At 30.2% G+C, this 14496-nt stretch overlaps 1 protein-coding gene across 2 annotated transcripts; it reads right to left on the bottom strand.

The window, feature by feature from the left end:
• Window positions 1-6499: 6499 nt before the first annotated feature.
• LOC108730867 (zinc finger protein 652) lies at window positions 6500-14186 on the bottom strand. 2 transcript variants are annotated; one of them, XM_018460803.1, is made up of 6 exons: window positions 13941-14186; window positions 13703-13854; window positions 12681-12814; window positions 11078-11802; window positions 10645-10846; window positions 6500-6575 (listed from the first exon to the last, which is right to left on the bottom strand). In XM_018460803.1, the coding sequence occupies exons 1-6, from the start codon at window positions 14033-14035 to the stop codon at window positions 6552-6554; spliced, it is 1332 nt and encodes a 443-aa protein (XP_018316305.1). In that variant the 5' UTR covers window positions 14036-14186; the 3' UTR covers window positions 6500-6551. The 2 variants fall into 2 exon arrangements, with proteins under 2 accessions (XP_018316305.1, XP_018316304.1); XM_018460802.1 differs by lacking the exon at window positions 6500-6575 and having other exon boundaries at window positions 10431-10846.
• Between the last annotated feature and the right edge of the window lie 310 nt (window positions 14187-14496).

Here is a 14496-nt window from a genome sequence, read left to right as displayed (position 1 = left end):
TTATGACTAAAAAATTGCTAATATTTCTCAACATATACATGTATACATAAGAAGAAAATTTTGTTGAGAAAATATTTATATTTTGAATAAAACTCTCCAGAAGTACTGGAGTCTTTCTCAATTGAATTGAAAATCATATAACTATTTCCATGTAATAATTTTCTATATAATAATGGTATATTTACTATACTAATTGTAAGTATTTGATTTTAGCTACGCAAATTTTAACAAAATATACACAACAAAAGTATAAATAAAAAAAAAGTAAAAAATATAAATACCTATATATGTGTATATGGTTTAATGCTTTGAATATTTAAGCAAATATAGGAAAAAATCTGTAAAATAAAGTAAATTATAAAATGTAAAATACATAAAATATGTAGAAGAAAATGATAAATATATTAATTTTTGCTTTCAACTATTCTATATGATACATTAAAAACGGAAATACACTGGGATACGCATGCACGGCAGCCAACGACCAACAAAGACAACTTGTCGCTGCGGTAAGGAGATCCCCCGCCGATGAATCTCGTCGGGTTCATCCACGTGGAAGGGGCATAATCAAATTTCGCCCCGCCATGCAAGGGGCGGCGACTCTTGCGGTCGTGCACACTTTCAAGGCCTTTCTGTTTGCCAAGAGGGTGGGACCTGGTCGAGGGCTATTATGGGGCTCACCCTGGGTTCTCTGTGAATATTCCCCTCTCCCCCTTGGTGAAGTATGGGGTGTGCTACTCCCAGAAAGTCATCCAGTCATCCGACCATCCAGCAGCCACCAGACAATTGCGCGTGACGTGATGTGACGTGACATGATATCACGCTCTTACGCCGAAGAAATGTTCGTCAGAAAACAAATCTCATAAAAGAGAATCTTATTTCTCATGAAGCAAATATAGATGAGAAGTGTGAATGTGTACTTTTGTCTCTTATATAAATTTTAATAAACTCCGTCTACTTACAAATAGAGACACTTTTTTTGACAGAAATGTGACTATTCTTGATTGCAATCTATAAGATATAACATGTTTATTTAGAAAAAGAAATACGCTTCGCGCGCGCGCGCGCAATAAATAAATATAAAATTAAAAAACCAATATTTTCGCAAAACAATATAAATGATTTTGAAAAATCCTAAAAATTAAAGTTCCTACAAATATAATTTTCTATACTATCTGTTCAACCGACATATATAATTCATAACTTTTTTTATATAAAATTGTGAGTTATATATACATTCTCTCTCTCTCTCTCTCTCTCTCTCTCTCTCTCTCTCTCTCTCTCAAATGTTAGATTTTAAATATAAACAATGTAAAGATAAAAGAAGATCAAAAGAATATATAAGAGAAAGAAATAGACAATAACTTTTTTATTAAATGTGAATATTAGATAGAACAAAAGCAATCGTAACACCATCCTGCCAATATTCTCGCCGTCGATATATCGATCCAAAAATCGATGTGGTTTATCTCATCGTCCATTAATCAAAGATCCAACTTCCGCGCGAATGAATCCTGTACCGTTCTAGAAGAGCTACATAGGAGGAACAGATACTATAATAAAAGATCGTTCTGCCAGATGGCCCGTGCCCGGTACCAAAAGAGAGATTCTTCCTCCCTTTTTCTCTCATCCTCTCCCTCCTTCTATCTTTTCTTTCGAACATGCTCGTCCTCTTTCTTTGACTGATTTCAGTTTTTTCCTTCAGGATGAACGATCGTAAGCGGTCCTTATGCGTTTATATTCTATAGAGTGGTATGGAGCACATGCATCATTGATATGAGATCGTAATGTCTCTTCTTTCATTTTCCTAAAGGATCCTATCTTGTATTTTCATCATGTCATGTATATTTTACAGATTTATAAAATATAACACATTTATTAATTTAGATGTAAGGAATATGAGAATAATATGCAAGTATCGAGTGAAGGAAATTGCAAATATGTATGTCACATATCGACAATGTATATTTGAGCAATTTATTTTCCATTAAACTTTTCTCATCTTCTTTAAAAGCATGTACATAAAACTAATAAGATATCATGTGCATAAAAATTATTATATTATTATATTATTTATTATTAAATAATTACTATTCACTTATACTACATGACTTAATTATTATCAAATAGAATGTATTATAATTATAAGAATAAAAAGTAAGTAATCATCGTCAAAAGGATAATTATCCAAAATTAATTTGGATTTCGCATTATTTAAGAATCTTTTGACCAATAGTATTCTTTATAGTTTAATATAAACAATCAATAATATTCTAAACAGTTTACTTTATTTTGAACTTCAACAAAAAAAATCATATTTGGAAAACATTAATGGCACGAAAAATAGATATTTTCAAAAGTAAATTACTATTGTAAATTTTTACATCCATTTTCCAGTTTGGACTCTATTATAAAAGTGAGAGAGAGAGAGAAAGAGTATTATAAAAAAAATATATATATATATTTAAGAATATATTTTATTTAACCACTACTAGCATATTTCTATCTAGCAATTATATTATCAAACAATCCCAAAGACAACCAACTTCCTGAAACCATTTAGATCGCCATTGATGACTGCCAAATTAATATTACATTATTTTGTCCCGGTATATTTAGTAAAAAATTGATGCATTTAAAACTTAATCCATTAACACCAAAGTGTTTCTATCATTGTTATAAAAAGGTATTCAATATTTATAATATCTATTATGTATTAACACAAACAAGCAGAAAATATTTCTGGATTTTTTTATCTTCTTACTTCGATATTTTTAATTTTTACAATGATGTATATGTCATACATCTCACACTAATTGCCTTTATCACATCGTCACAGGATCAAACATTTTTTACGAATACACAGGAATATTCAAATTGAATCGAGAGTACACTTCCCGACGGTGAATGTCGATTACCTTGATGTGTGAGTCGCACATTGGCTGGCTTTGTGACCGAACAACCCTTTCGACAAACGTCAGAAAAGTGCCGTGCAAATTTACAGGTATCGTTTTTCCGAAGGTCTTTTGTAATGTTCCGCCAGGAGATCCCGCTTGCTTTCTTACAACTTGAAAAGCACGTGCCTTTTTTCAATAAATCAGAACAAACCCATAAACACAATATTTCGCTACAGTTTAGATAACAATTAACAATACTATCACGACTTTATCCCTACTGAAAAAAATCAAGTCACAACGTTACATGATGAAATCATGTAATTAAAACATGTAAATCAACGGATTGTTCCAAATCAGTACATGATTTTTTAAAACGATGTAATTTGAAAAATCATGATATTAGAAATAATTTCATTCATCATGTGATTTGATAGTTATCGAATGTTAAAGAATTTTAAAGAATTGAATAATAGAAATAGAACAAAAAGAATATATCATCCTGACTTTTCAAAATATGTAATTCTCTTCAGTTCAGAAAATTCTTTTTGATGAGCTTCTATAAATTGAATAAATACCTGCGAAAATACATTAGATACTAAGTAGAAACAAATTGAGAGATGTCCTCTACATTTCGAAATCTATTTTCACGACTATGGTGAACTGTCTATGGTGAATTACGTAATTCGTCACGCAACGACCCTATGTCGCTCATAATCCTCTGATTCAAATCCCATGTGTACATACGCATACCTCGATGCTTAGACGAAAAGGACCATAGCGAATTAAAAAGCCAAACTTTTTTGAGAATGTCTGACATCTTGCTAGCCGTTATTCTAAACTTAACAAAGCGTTGCTAAATGCCATCATGCATTCATAGAATACGCGAATCAACAGTCAGATCTGACAATTTTTTCGAGTTTATAAAAAAAATGACAAAATTATAAATAAACAGAAATAATCAGTATTTTTGTTTATAACAAAATTAAGTTTTAAAAACAATATCTTGTAAATGAGCACCCCTCTAACAATTAACTTGCAATCTCATAAAAATTTTTTATTATTCTATAATAAAGATTTCGACTTTAATTTAATTCTTAGAGTTATTGTATAGATTATGTTTTAGTTAATTATTTATTATTTAAAAAATATTTCACAAGTTTGTTTAAAATACCTTTTTCTTGAGATAATCTTATTCATGGCAATAAATTCGAAAAACTATAAATCAAAATTAAAAAAAAAAACAAAAATTATATTTATAACGTTTATAGATCAATAATAAACTATTATTCTTTTTATTTTGAATAATTAACACTAATAATTATGATTAACATTATTGCCATTATCACATAATATTAAGAAATAGAATATGTATATGTATATATATTGTGTATATATAAATATATATACAGCATGATGCTCATGATTATATATTATACATATACATATATATATATATATATAATCATGAGCATCATGGCACGTTCTCTTCGATCGCTTGTAACTACTTGACAGAAATATTGAAATTCATAATCTATAAAGTTTTATTTCTTATATTTTCAATCGGTTTTATTGATACTTCAAATTTAAATAAACTTATAAAAAATACATAATTTTTTAATATTCCACATCTGCGTAAAAGAAGTGCTATTAGTTAAAAAAATCTACATATTTATCTATAGATATCTACAGGGTGTCCCACTTAAGACCGGCCACCCGAATAACACCCACAATTTTAAAGATAGGAAAAAAATGATTGAAATAAAAATTTATATGTATGTGTTCATATGTATGTGTTCAAATAATTTTGAATTATAGCTACGATTACATACCTAATTGTAGACTTTAAATCTAAAAATTATGTAAATATGTATAGAACATTTTTAATGGAAGAGGTTCGTATATTATATACACAATTTGAAGACTTTGATACTTCATTTAATAGGCTGCCAATTTTCGATTTCTGATTTAGATCGAATAATTAAAATGAAAATATATGTATGTAAAACATATACGTATACGTATAAAAACGTATATACGGAGTGTCCCATTATTGACGATAAATAGGGAGATTTTATGTAATATTTTAAGAAAATTTTACGAAAAGTCTAATACGAAAATATCGAGACTGTAATAGGTTTCAATTGGGAAGAGTTTAAAAATTACGAATAATGGGGTCAGAACTTCGCGCGTTTAGAGACGGCAAGATGGTCAGTACGAAGATGTTGAGTTTTGTTATTGTTAAAGACATGAAGTTCGAGAAAGCACCTTCCCCATCCCTAAGTGCGCGAAATTTTAACCCTGTCATTCGTAATTTTTGAACTCTTCCCCTTTGAAAATTATCCTAGTCTCAACATTTAATATTATGAGGGTTTTACAATGAGTTGATAGTAGATAATCAGAAACCATAACCAATCTTACCTTAGTCGTATAAGTTGGCTATTGGCCAACTTCACCGATTAAGACTTAGGACCGTTTAGAACTTTCAACTACCGACTCATTGTAGAAACCCGGTTAAACGTTTCATCTTAAAATGTTACAAAGAATCTATCTTTAAAATATTTATCGTCAATAATGGAACACCCTGTGTAATTTTCTGTTTACTTATTTTTATTTATAGTTACAAAAGATTCTTTAAATTCTATACAATTCTACAGAAAATAACTTATTACTAATCTATTTTCATAAAACTCACTAAATATATTTTTATAATTCATTTCACAAGCTATCAATTTCATATTTTTTCCCGACCCAGAACAATGAATGTTCATTTATGTTAATGTACAACTTCATTAGTCTGACATTTCTCATGTGCCAGTTGATGCGGGATCAAATAAATATATTGAAACATAAAATCTAATATAACTAATTAAAAACCTTATACTAATATAACTATAATCTATTATTAATATAACTAATAAGAAAAAGATTGAAGAATGTTTTATTTATATTTACGGAACAACAAAATACATTTGATACGTATCCAATTTGTGGATCAAATCTACACGATAGTGTACAAGAGATGAAAATTCGCACTCGTTCCACGAGACCTTTCAATTCTTATTCTCTTCGCACGGATCGACAGCAATCGGCATTACGTCCGTGCTCAACTTAAGCACGATGAAAGTCAAGAGCTTACAACGGGGTTACACGAGCCACGCCCCGTGACTGCGAAACGAATTCTCCGCGATACAAAACGATCGAAACTGTCTTCTCGAGCGATAGAGAAACAGGACGGCGAAATGCCGCCGTGTTATGTCCGTGGCGGTGCGGCGCGTATCGATTCGAGCTCCCCTTTTCCACGAGTAAATTTGACGTTGGCCAAATAAACACATTGAGGCCGGCTACGTTTGAAGTGGTCCCCGTTGACAGTGGGCGACCCGTGAATGTCGGCACGATTGTTCCGCAGCGGGTTACCGTTGTCGGCACCTTTTGGGCCTCTGGCACCGGGGGCGGGTTTCTCTTCTCCCAGGTGCCCCTTACGCACTGCCGATGACTTCTGGACGTTCCTTTCGTTTGTAAAAATCAAGCTCATTCTGCAAACGTTTCACGAGAGCATCCGCGGCATCTCAAAGGACACTATTATCGTCATTCGTTCATCCATTCGTTCATTTTATTCGCGGTCGTTTTAGTCCTCTTCACAGTCCTAAATCTCTATCACTCGCACTTGATACTCTGATCCTGCGAAAAACAAGCGAATAATTCAACACACAATCGCTAATGCAAATAATTAGAAATCGCTTTTGAAATATTTTGAATAGTTTTTACTATTTTAGAAAAGAATGAATTCGTTCTATCAAAGAAAAAGCTCGAAAGAATGTTATATTAGAATAAAAATAAATAGTCTGAAGTGTTCAAGATTTAAGTTTTTATATTAAAAAAAGATGATTCATTTGATGTAACTGTTTATTTAACTAAATTATTTTAGTTGTCTTTATTTCTTTTGTTGGAGAATGTATATATTTAAATTAAATATAATATATTCATCGAAAGAAATAAAGACGAACTAAATTAATTTATAAATTAATTAGTCGAATAAACAGTTTTTTTTCATTCAGTGTAATCTCTGATTGCGTATTCTCATGAATTAAATTTCATGGAATGATTTTCACGAAGTCTCTCTACTTATACAACATGGTACATACACACCGCGTGCATGCTTAAGTCCCGGAATACAATAGGTACAACAAGCTTTAAGCCAATTAAGAAATTGATCAATCACAATAATCAATATGAGAAGAATATTCGACTATGATTGGTCCATTTCTTAAGGCTTAGTACATTTTCGAGACTTAAATCGATGCAGCAATGCTGAATGTCGTCTATTTTACCACTCGAATGTGATTATTTTCAACGCGCTATTACCTTTTACAAGTTTAAAAATCTTCTTCTACAATTAAAAGGTAAACAATAACGAAACCGAACGATTCCATATCAAAAACGAAATAACAATCGAACAGTTTTGGAAATGACAGTTTTGTTATTGACTTCTAGAGTCGATTTGTGATATTTATTTTATACAAAAGTTTTACATTTAATTGTACGTATAATAGGTTTTCTACAATAAGGATCTAGGTACAAAGATGACCGTAACTGATTGTGAGTCGTGGAACGTAAGTCGTAGTTGTAGGTTGACCAAAACATTGTGCGTTTATTATGATTCACGTTTCACGATTCAGTTATTCAGTTACGACCATCGAATCTTTGTACTGAAGTCTTGTGGCATTGCCCAAGCTTTAAAATCTTAAATCGTAAAAAATTGACGAAATACGGTAAAATATGAGAAAAATAATCAATTATGATTGATCAATTTCTTACGCTTAAGACTTAAAGCTTAGGCAGGGATGGCAAATACGCGTTAATTGTTACTTTTTATCGTTACTTTGTTATAAATATTATAATAACGATTTGGTAATGACGTTGCGAATTTTTTATCATGGTAACGGAAACACCAGAGTTGGAAAAGTCACTCGTTACTGAAAAACTCCTTGTTAACAAATTATTTTTATTCGTTACTCGTAACGAATAAAGTAACGCAATCATGTGTTATTAACGAATTTTTTTCAGTTAATAACGCATAATGATGGCGAGTTTTATATGTACTTTACAAAGTACCTTTCTCAAACTTAACGCAACCTTAGCGTTTAATTAGTTATCGGTACAATCATAAAAAATTGCAACGTCATTATTATTATTATTATTATTATAAAAAGTAATGGAAAAAGTAACAACGTTACTATACTTGCCATTTCTGAGCTTAGACTATTCACATAAAAGAACAATACTATGCTTTTTACTAAAAAAAGAGAAATCGAGTCAAAAAGTTCAAGTATAACAGTACTTGAAAATGTGTGCATATGCAATACAAATAAATGTCTAGGCCGATCCATTCTTATTTCAAGATTGTCTTAAATATAATATCTTAAGATATTAATACGGTCTTCCGATTGGTTCATAACATCTTAAGACTGTACTTAAGACAGTCTTAAATACAAGAATACCGGCCATAGAATCTCTACGATTGTTAATGCTTAAATTATATAAGTTATTCACAAAGTGATAAAATAATTTTTGCACAAACAATTAGAATATACTTATAAAATGAAGTTAACTGTAATTGCTGCAGTTAATTTCATTTTATAAATACAATTATTCGTGCAAGAGAATTATTTTATCGCCTTTTGAATACATATTTTACGCATTAACAATCGTGAAGGCACACGTAGGAATTTTACTTGTACTAGATTTATTCTTAGGCCCAGTTCCACAACTCACGGTTAACTCTTAACCGAGGTTCAACTTATTCATTGTCTCCAATTCTAGAATTAGAAAGAGACAAGAAACAAGTTGAACCTCGATTAAGAGTTAACCGTGAGTTGTGGAACTGGGCCTTAGAGTCACAAATACTATTAATTCAATTTAATTTGTACATTTATATGCATTGGTTTAGTGTGTTGTCACTGATGTGTGACGTTCGTAAATCATACAGGGTGTCTCATTTTAAAGGATCCATTCAAATATCTCAGAAACACTGTGTTAAATCGAAAAATGTTTCAGACAAAAGTTTTGTGACTTCGAGGGGGACATAAAATGGTACCATTGATTTGATCTTAGGTGGCGTTGTCAAGGTCAGGGCAAGGTCACTTTGAATTTTTTAAATGGAACCCTCCATTTTTCATTATATATTCTTGTAGTTTACCTCGAGAGGTATGAATAATAGAACATAGCCTAAATGTTAAATAATGACAAATGATGCTCAACGAAAATTACGAGCGCCAAATGGAATGCATTCTTAGTAAACATGAAACATAAAACTAGTTAACAATATGCATTTGTAAAATCATATTATAAAAATGGTGATTGCGCCCAAACTGCTCATAAGGATCTTTGCGTCATCTATGTCGTTACGATTCCATGTCAACAATCATCAGATCATGCGATTCGCATTTAAAAAAAAACATTGATTCAAAAAACGATGAATCGCATAAACTGATGACAGAATCGTAAAGATGAAGTGACTACAAAATTTTTTATAAGCAGTTTGTGTGCAGTCACTATTTTTATAATACAATTGTATATCAAATGCATATTATTACTCCAACATTCCATGTTTACTAAATAGCATCAACGAGGCTGCACAACGATGTTTGCCTAATCCTAACCAATACAACCTGCGAATTTCAATCAATACTGCAGAAAAAAAATTCCCCATTTCTTTGGCCCACTTTGTATAGTAATTCATTTATTGAATAGAATAATACACACACATACACTAAGTGTGCTCTTCAGTTCATTCTGTATAGAGAGAATATACATATAATATACACACATTAAAAAATATTAATATAATTATTAGAAATTGTAAATAAAAAATGTGTAATATTCGTCTGATACATATATTTGATATTTACATGAATACTTTCTATATTCTCTTCCTAATGGCATAGTTAAACCATATTTTACATTTATAATTATGTGAGAAAAATAAAGTAAGTTTTACCAAGAAAATTTACTCACTGCATGTATGATATAATCTATGCAAAATAAAATTTCTGAAAATTTTCTTATATGTGTCAATATTATATTCTAAAATTAGCAATTGCTACATTTAGCAGAAAAAACAGCTTTGTAACTGTTGTAAAATTCTTCAATATGATTGATTTATACATTTAAATTTGTAAGGAAGGCAAGAACCATTCGTATTAAAGAATTTTACAACAATTGCAAAGTTGATTTATCCAATAAATATTGCATAATAAATAATAAAAATTCTTTGTTATGAAAAAAATAACACACAAGTATAAATTATTAATTTAATTTATTACAATAAAAGTAAAACGATTTTATTCGCACATTTGATTTAAAAAGCAAACATTAAGTGTGTACTTTTCCGTAATATATTACATTACTATTAAAATTCGATGTATCACACACAAGTTACACAAATTGATAATAATCTTTTAAACATTGTATTTCGCACGTGAGAGTCTCTCTCTTAAAGAATAACGTTTACAAAAAATATCCATGATAAAGTTTATTTTTAATGTGTGTCAAATGTGAAGCTATATTACTCCACCACTTTAGTATGCATCTTCAAATGATTATTCAAAGAAATTTTATTGATAAAGACTTTCGAGCAAATTGGACAGACATGCGCGCGCTCCAAGTGCTGTTTTAAATGCTCAGTGAATATCGTGCTGCTCTTAAAGAGTTTCTTACATATATTACATTTAAGATCTTCCTCGGGTACCTCTAAGTGAGTCCTTGTGTGCAAATCAACTTCCTTAACGTTGTCGAACTCTTTCGAGCACACTCGACAACTGAATTTCACCGCCTGAAGAATGCCTATTTGACTTCCGGTTAAAGGATTCGGTACAGGTATTATCTTCTTAGCATCGCTTTTAATGTTACATGTAATGCTTTCCTTCTTTTCATTAGAGCATATGTGATTCCTGTAATATTAATAGCATTAGAAGAAAATGTATAAAGAAATATATACTTAATATATTAATATTTTATGAAATAAAATCTTAATTGTTATTTATGTAGTATATTACTTCTTAAATTAACGACTATACAAGCATATGCTTATAATTACGCTGTATAAGCATAATTATAATACAATAATATTTACAACAAAATTCTCTTAAAGAATAATTCTTTTTATAGAAATACAAGTTTACCTGTAAGCTTGATCGCTTGTAAAATTAATATTGCAGTTTGTACATGAATAATCAGTTTGTTGAGGAACTATCGTAGTTATAGGAGAAGTAACTTGAACAACAGTGTTCTGTAGACTTATTTTAGGATGTTCTTGCAGGTAATGCTGCTTAATATTATTTTTCAGATCAAATATTTTGCCACACAAGTGACACTTGTATGGATGTTTCGATTTGGTATTAATATGCAATTTTGAATGCTTGTCATATATCATTTGAGAGCTACATTCTGTCAGACAAATATCGCAAGTAAAATGTATTTTGTTGATGTGTGCACATAATGATTGTAGATCAGAAAAAGACGAAGAACATTTAGCACAAGGGTAGCTTTTGAATAGCGGTTTCATTTCAAAAAAATATTTATCACATATTTCGCATTGAAATGCTAGTTTTGATTGATATATACATTTTTTCAGTTTACAAGTACCCTTAACACAAGATCCTTTAATTGATTCTCTTTTCGTTTTGCTTTTAATTGTCTCTGTGTCTTTATTAAATGTTACTAGAGGCAGTATCTTTTTACATTTCGGAGCTGGTTTACTTCGTATTTTATCTATCTGTATTATCAAACGATATGTCTTTACATTCGCCTGAGAATTTTGTATTACGGAAGTCAATATGGTAGAACCATTCATAGATCCATAATTCTTTGACGTATCTGCTTTACTTCTGCCAAACAAATCTCCAATCTGCAATGTAACAAAGGAATGTACATCAATCATTTATTAACATTTTGAAAATATACTAATTAAATGAAGAACTACCCAAAAAAACGTTTCAATCATCATTTTTTTATGAAGTGATATTTTAATAGAAAAGTCATGCTTTTAGCTTGTGGCACGCATTGTGGCTAAATGTGTGATGAAATCTAGTGATAAAAATCCATATATAAAACAGAGAATTACAAACAGAAGAAGTTGACAATTAGTGAAAAACCATTGCTTCTAGGTATAAAAACATAGCGGACAAATAGTATGATTTTGTCCATGTCTATCGGATTAAACATTTAAATAAAGATAAAAAACAAAAAATTAATTTTGATAAATAGAAAAAGACTGAAAAATAATGAAATGGAGTATATTGACTACAAAAAACAATCCAGTTCCTGCTACAACATCCCAAGTTAGATAAGTGGATAAACATTACATCTGAATCACGAAATATATTCAAGCTGTAAGGTTTCCTAATCTTTTTTTTTTGTAAAAAAAAATTAGGAGACCTTACAGCTTGAATATACATTTTTATATTTGTTCTTTGAGAGCAAATATAAAATCAGCGCATTCATATTGAAAAACCATTGCATGTACTTCACATATAATTTTTCCACTGTATCAAATTTTAAATAAACAAAATTATATTTTTATTACATTTTTATAAAGTAATAAATTTATAAAACAAATGATAATAATTTATAAACAATACTTCTACTTAATTAAAAGTCATAAAGAATTTAACTTTTAAAAACCTACTAATGGAAAAGCTTTAATGATTTTTTTTTCTGTAAAATTTAAAAAATGTTGAATGCAACATTTTCCCAGAGAACTTTTCAAATAAAAAATAAGCTTACATTATTCTGCACGGATGGACTCTGTAACGGTGTCATTGAAGCATGCGAATGTTCATCTAACTTTCTCCGTTTAGCTGATACTTTCACTGACATCACCTGTGACATATTCTTTGCTTTTTGTTCTTTTGAAGTTTCTATAGAAAGATACATATATATATAAATTTTTTTTTATTACAATATCATACAATAATTCATAAAAACTTTATTAGAAGCATAAGAATAAAAAAAGATATGGACAATAGAATTTCTATAGGCTCTAATAAATTAAATAAAATAAAAAGTCCTTTGAGGACCAATGCTAAATGTTATTGCAATTAAAGTTTATTATACATAGCAAGATGTTTCAATCCTTAGAATCCTCTCTTCAGCAATTGTATTAATAACATAACAAAAATATACAAATTGGTTATAATATATGCAATTGGATTATTAAATTGTTTAAAATTACATAAATTATTTGTTCGTCGTTATGTCAACTGCGAATAAAATATTTGAATGAATATTTAATTTGCATCCATATATGTCCAATAATGTTCATTAAATTTTCAAATTTAATGGCAATTTAAAGATGGACATATGCGATATTGATAGCAAGCTTGTCATATATCTAATAAAAAAAGGTATACTTTAAAATAATCTTAATAATGTAACATTATTACTGTAATTCAGTCGGATTTGTGTTTCAAGAACGAAAAATCAATTTGGCACCTAATTGATAATATGAATAAATGACATATGTAATATATAACTTCAAATCAAATTATTTAAGCACTTATGATCCAACATGATCGTTTAAGGCATTTATTCCCTTGTTGCGTACTTCAGTAAAAAATCACAATATATGTTTGTAGATATATTTTTATTATTAACTATAGCATTAATTGAAAAATTAATATAGAATAATTAACAATGCAGTAAGTAAAATTATAAACAGATATAATTATTTTCTTTGAGCAAACTGGCAAACAATATTTATCAATATTTTCGCACAGAGTTGTATACTCATGGCAAGGCTTACAAACCTTCTGTCTTAACAAACAGAGTGGGAACAGCGTTAGATTTCAAATCTTTGGACGAGGTGAAGTAGCCTTTCTCAAAATGAAGCTCACAAATGTGCAAAGGTTCCTTGCTGCTAAATGCTAGACCACAGTTGCGACACCATTCACTCTTCCTTCTAATATTTAACAACAAAACTTAAGAGATTGAACGACCACCAACGCCGACCAATGCGTCGATTGTTATGGTAGAAGAATTACTTACAAATTGTCCTCAGGAAAGGAAAAAAACGTGATCGGCTTGCCGTCTACCTTTGTGCTCTGAGTGGAGGGACAGTTATTGACCACACAAGTTATCATTATAATATGATGAAGGTCTCAACAAACACTATTATCTCATAATCACGAGACTACTGATGTATAAATGACGGTTATAACCTAAAAACGAAATTCGAGTCTCAACCGATCTCGACGTAATTGACGCGCAAAAACGAAGAAACACTAAACAGCGTGTGCGTTCCAAAATGATTCTGTTATGTGGGGTCTACAATAGAAGTCGCAACGGTCGTAGGATCTTAAGGCCCGTCTACAATACACGTAGTAGTCCGGATCTACAATAGGTGTTTTAAGCCTTAAGCCGTAAGAAATTGACCAATTACAGTCGAATTCGAGGAGAATGCTCGACTATGATTCGTCCATTTCTTAAGGCTTAAAGCTTAAAACTCTATTGCAGATCCGGGCTAAAGGCCATCACACGTACAAAAATTTTAGTCGTAATCATAAGACCGTAATGTTGGATTCACACTGCATCCGATTTTCGT

The sequence above is a fragment of the Mycetomoellerius zeteki genome, unplaced genomic scaffold, assembly GCF_001594055.1.
Source record: "Mycetomoellerius zeteki isolate Tzet28-1 unplaced genomic scaffold, Tzet1.0 scaffold98, whole genome shotgun sequence".
Taxonomy (NCBI): domain Eukaryota; kingdom Metazoa; phylum Arthropoda; class Insecta; order Hymenoptera; family Formicidae; genus Mycetomoellerius; species Mycetomoellerius zeteki.
Note: the sequence above shows the minus strand (reverse complement) of the source record. Positions and strands in the feature narration are given on the sequence as shown.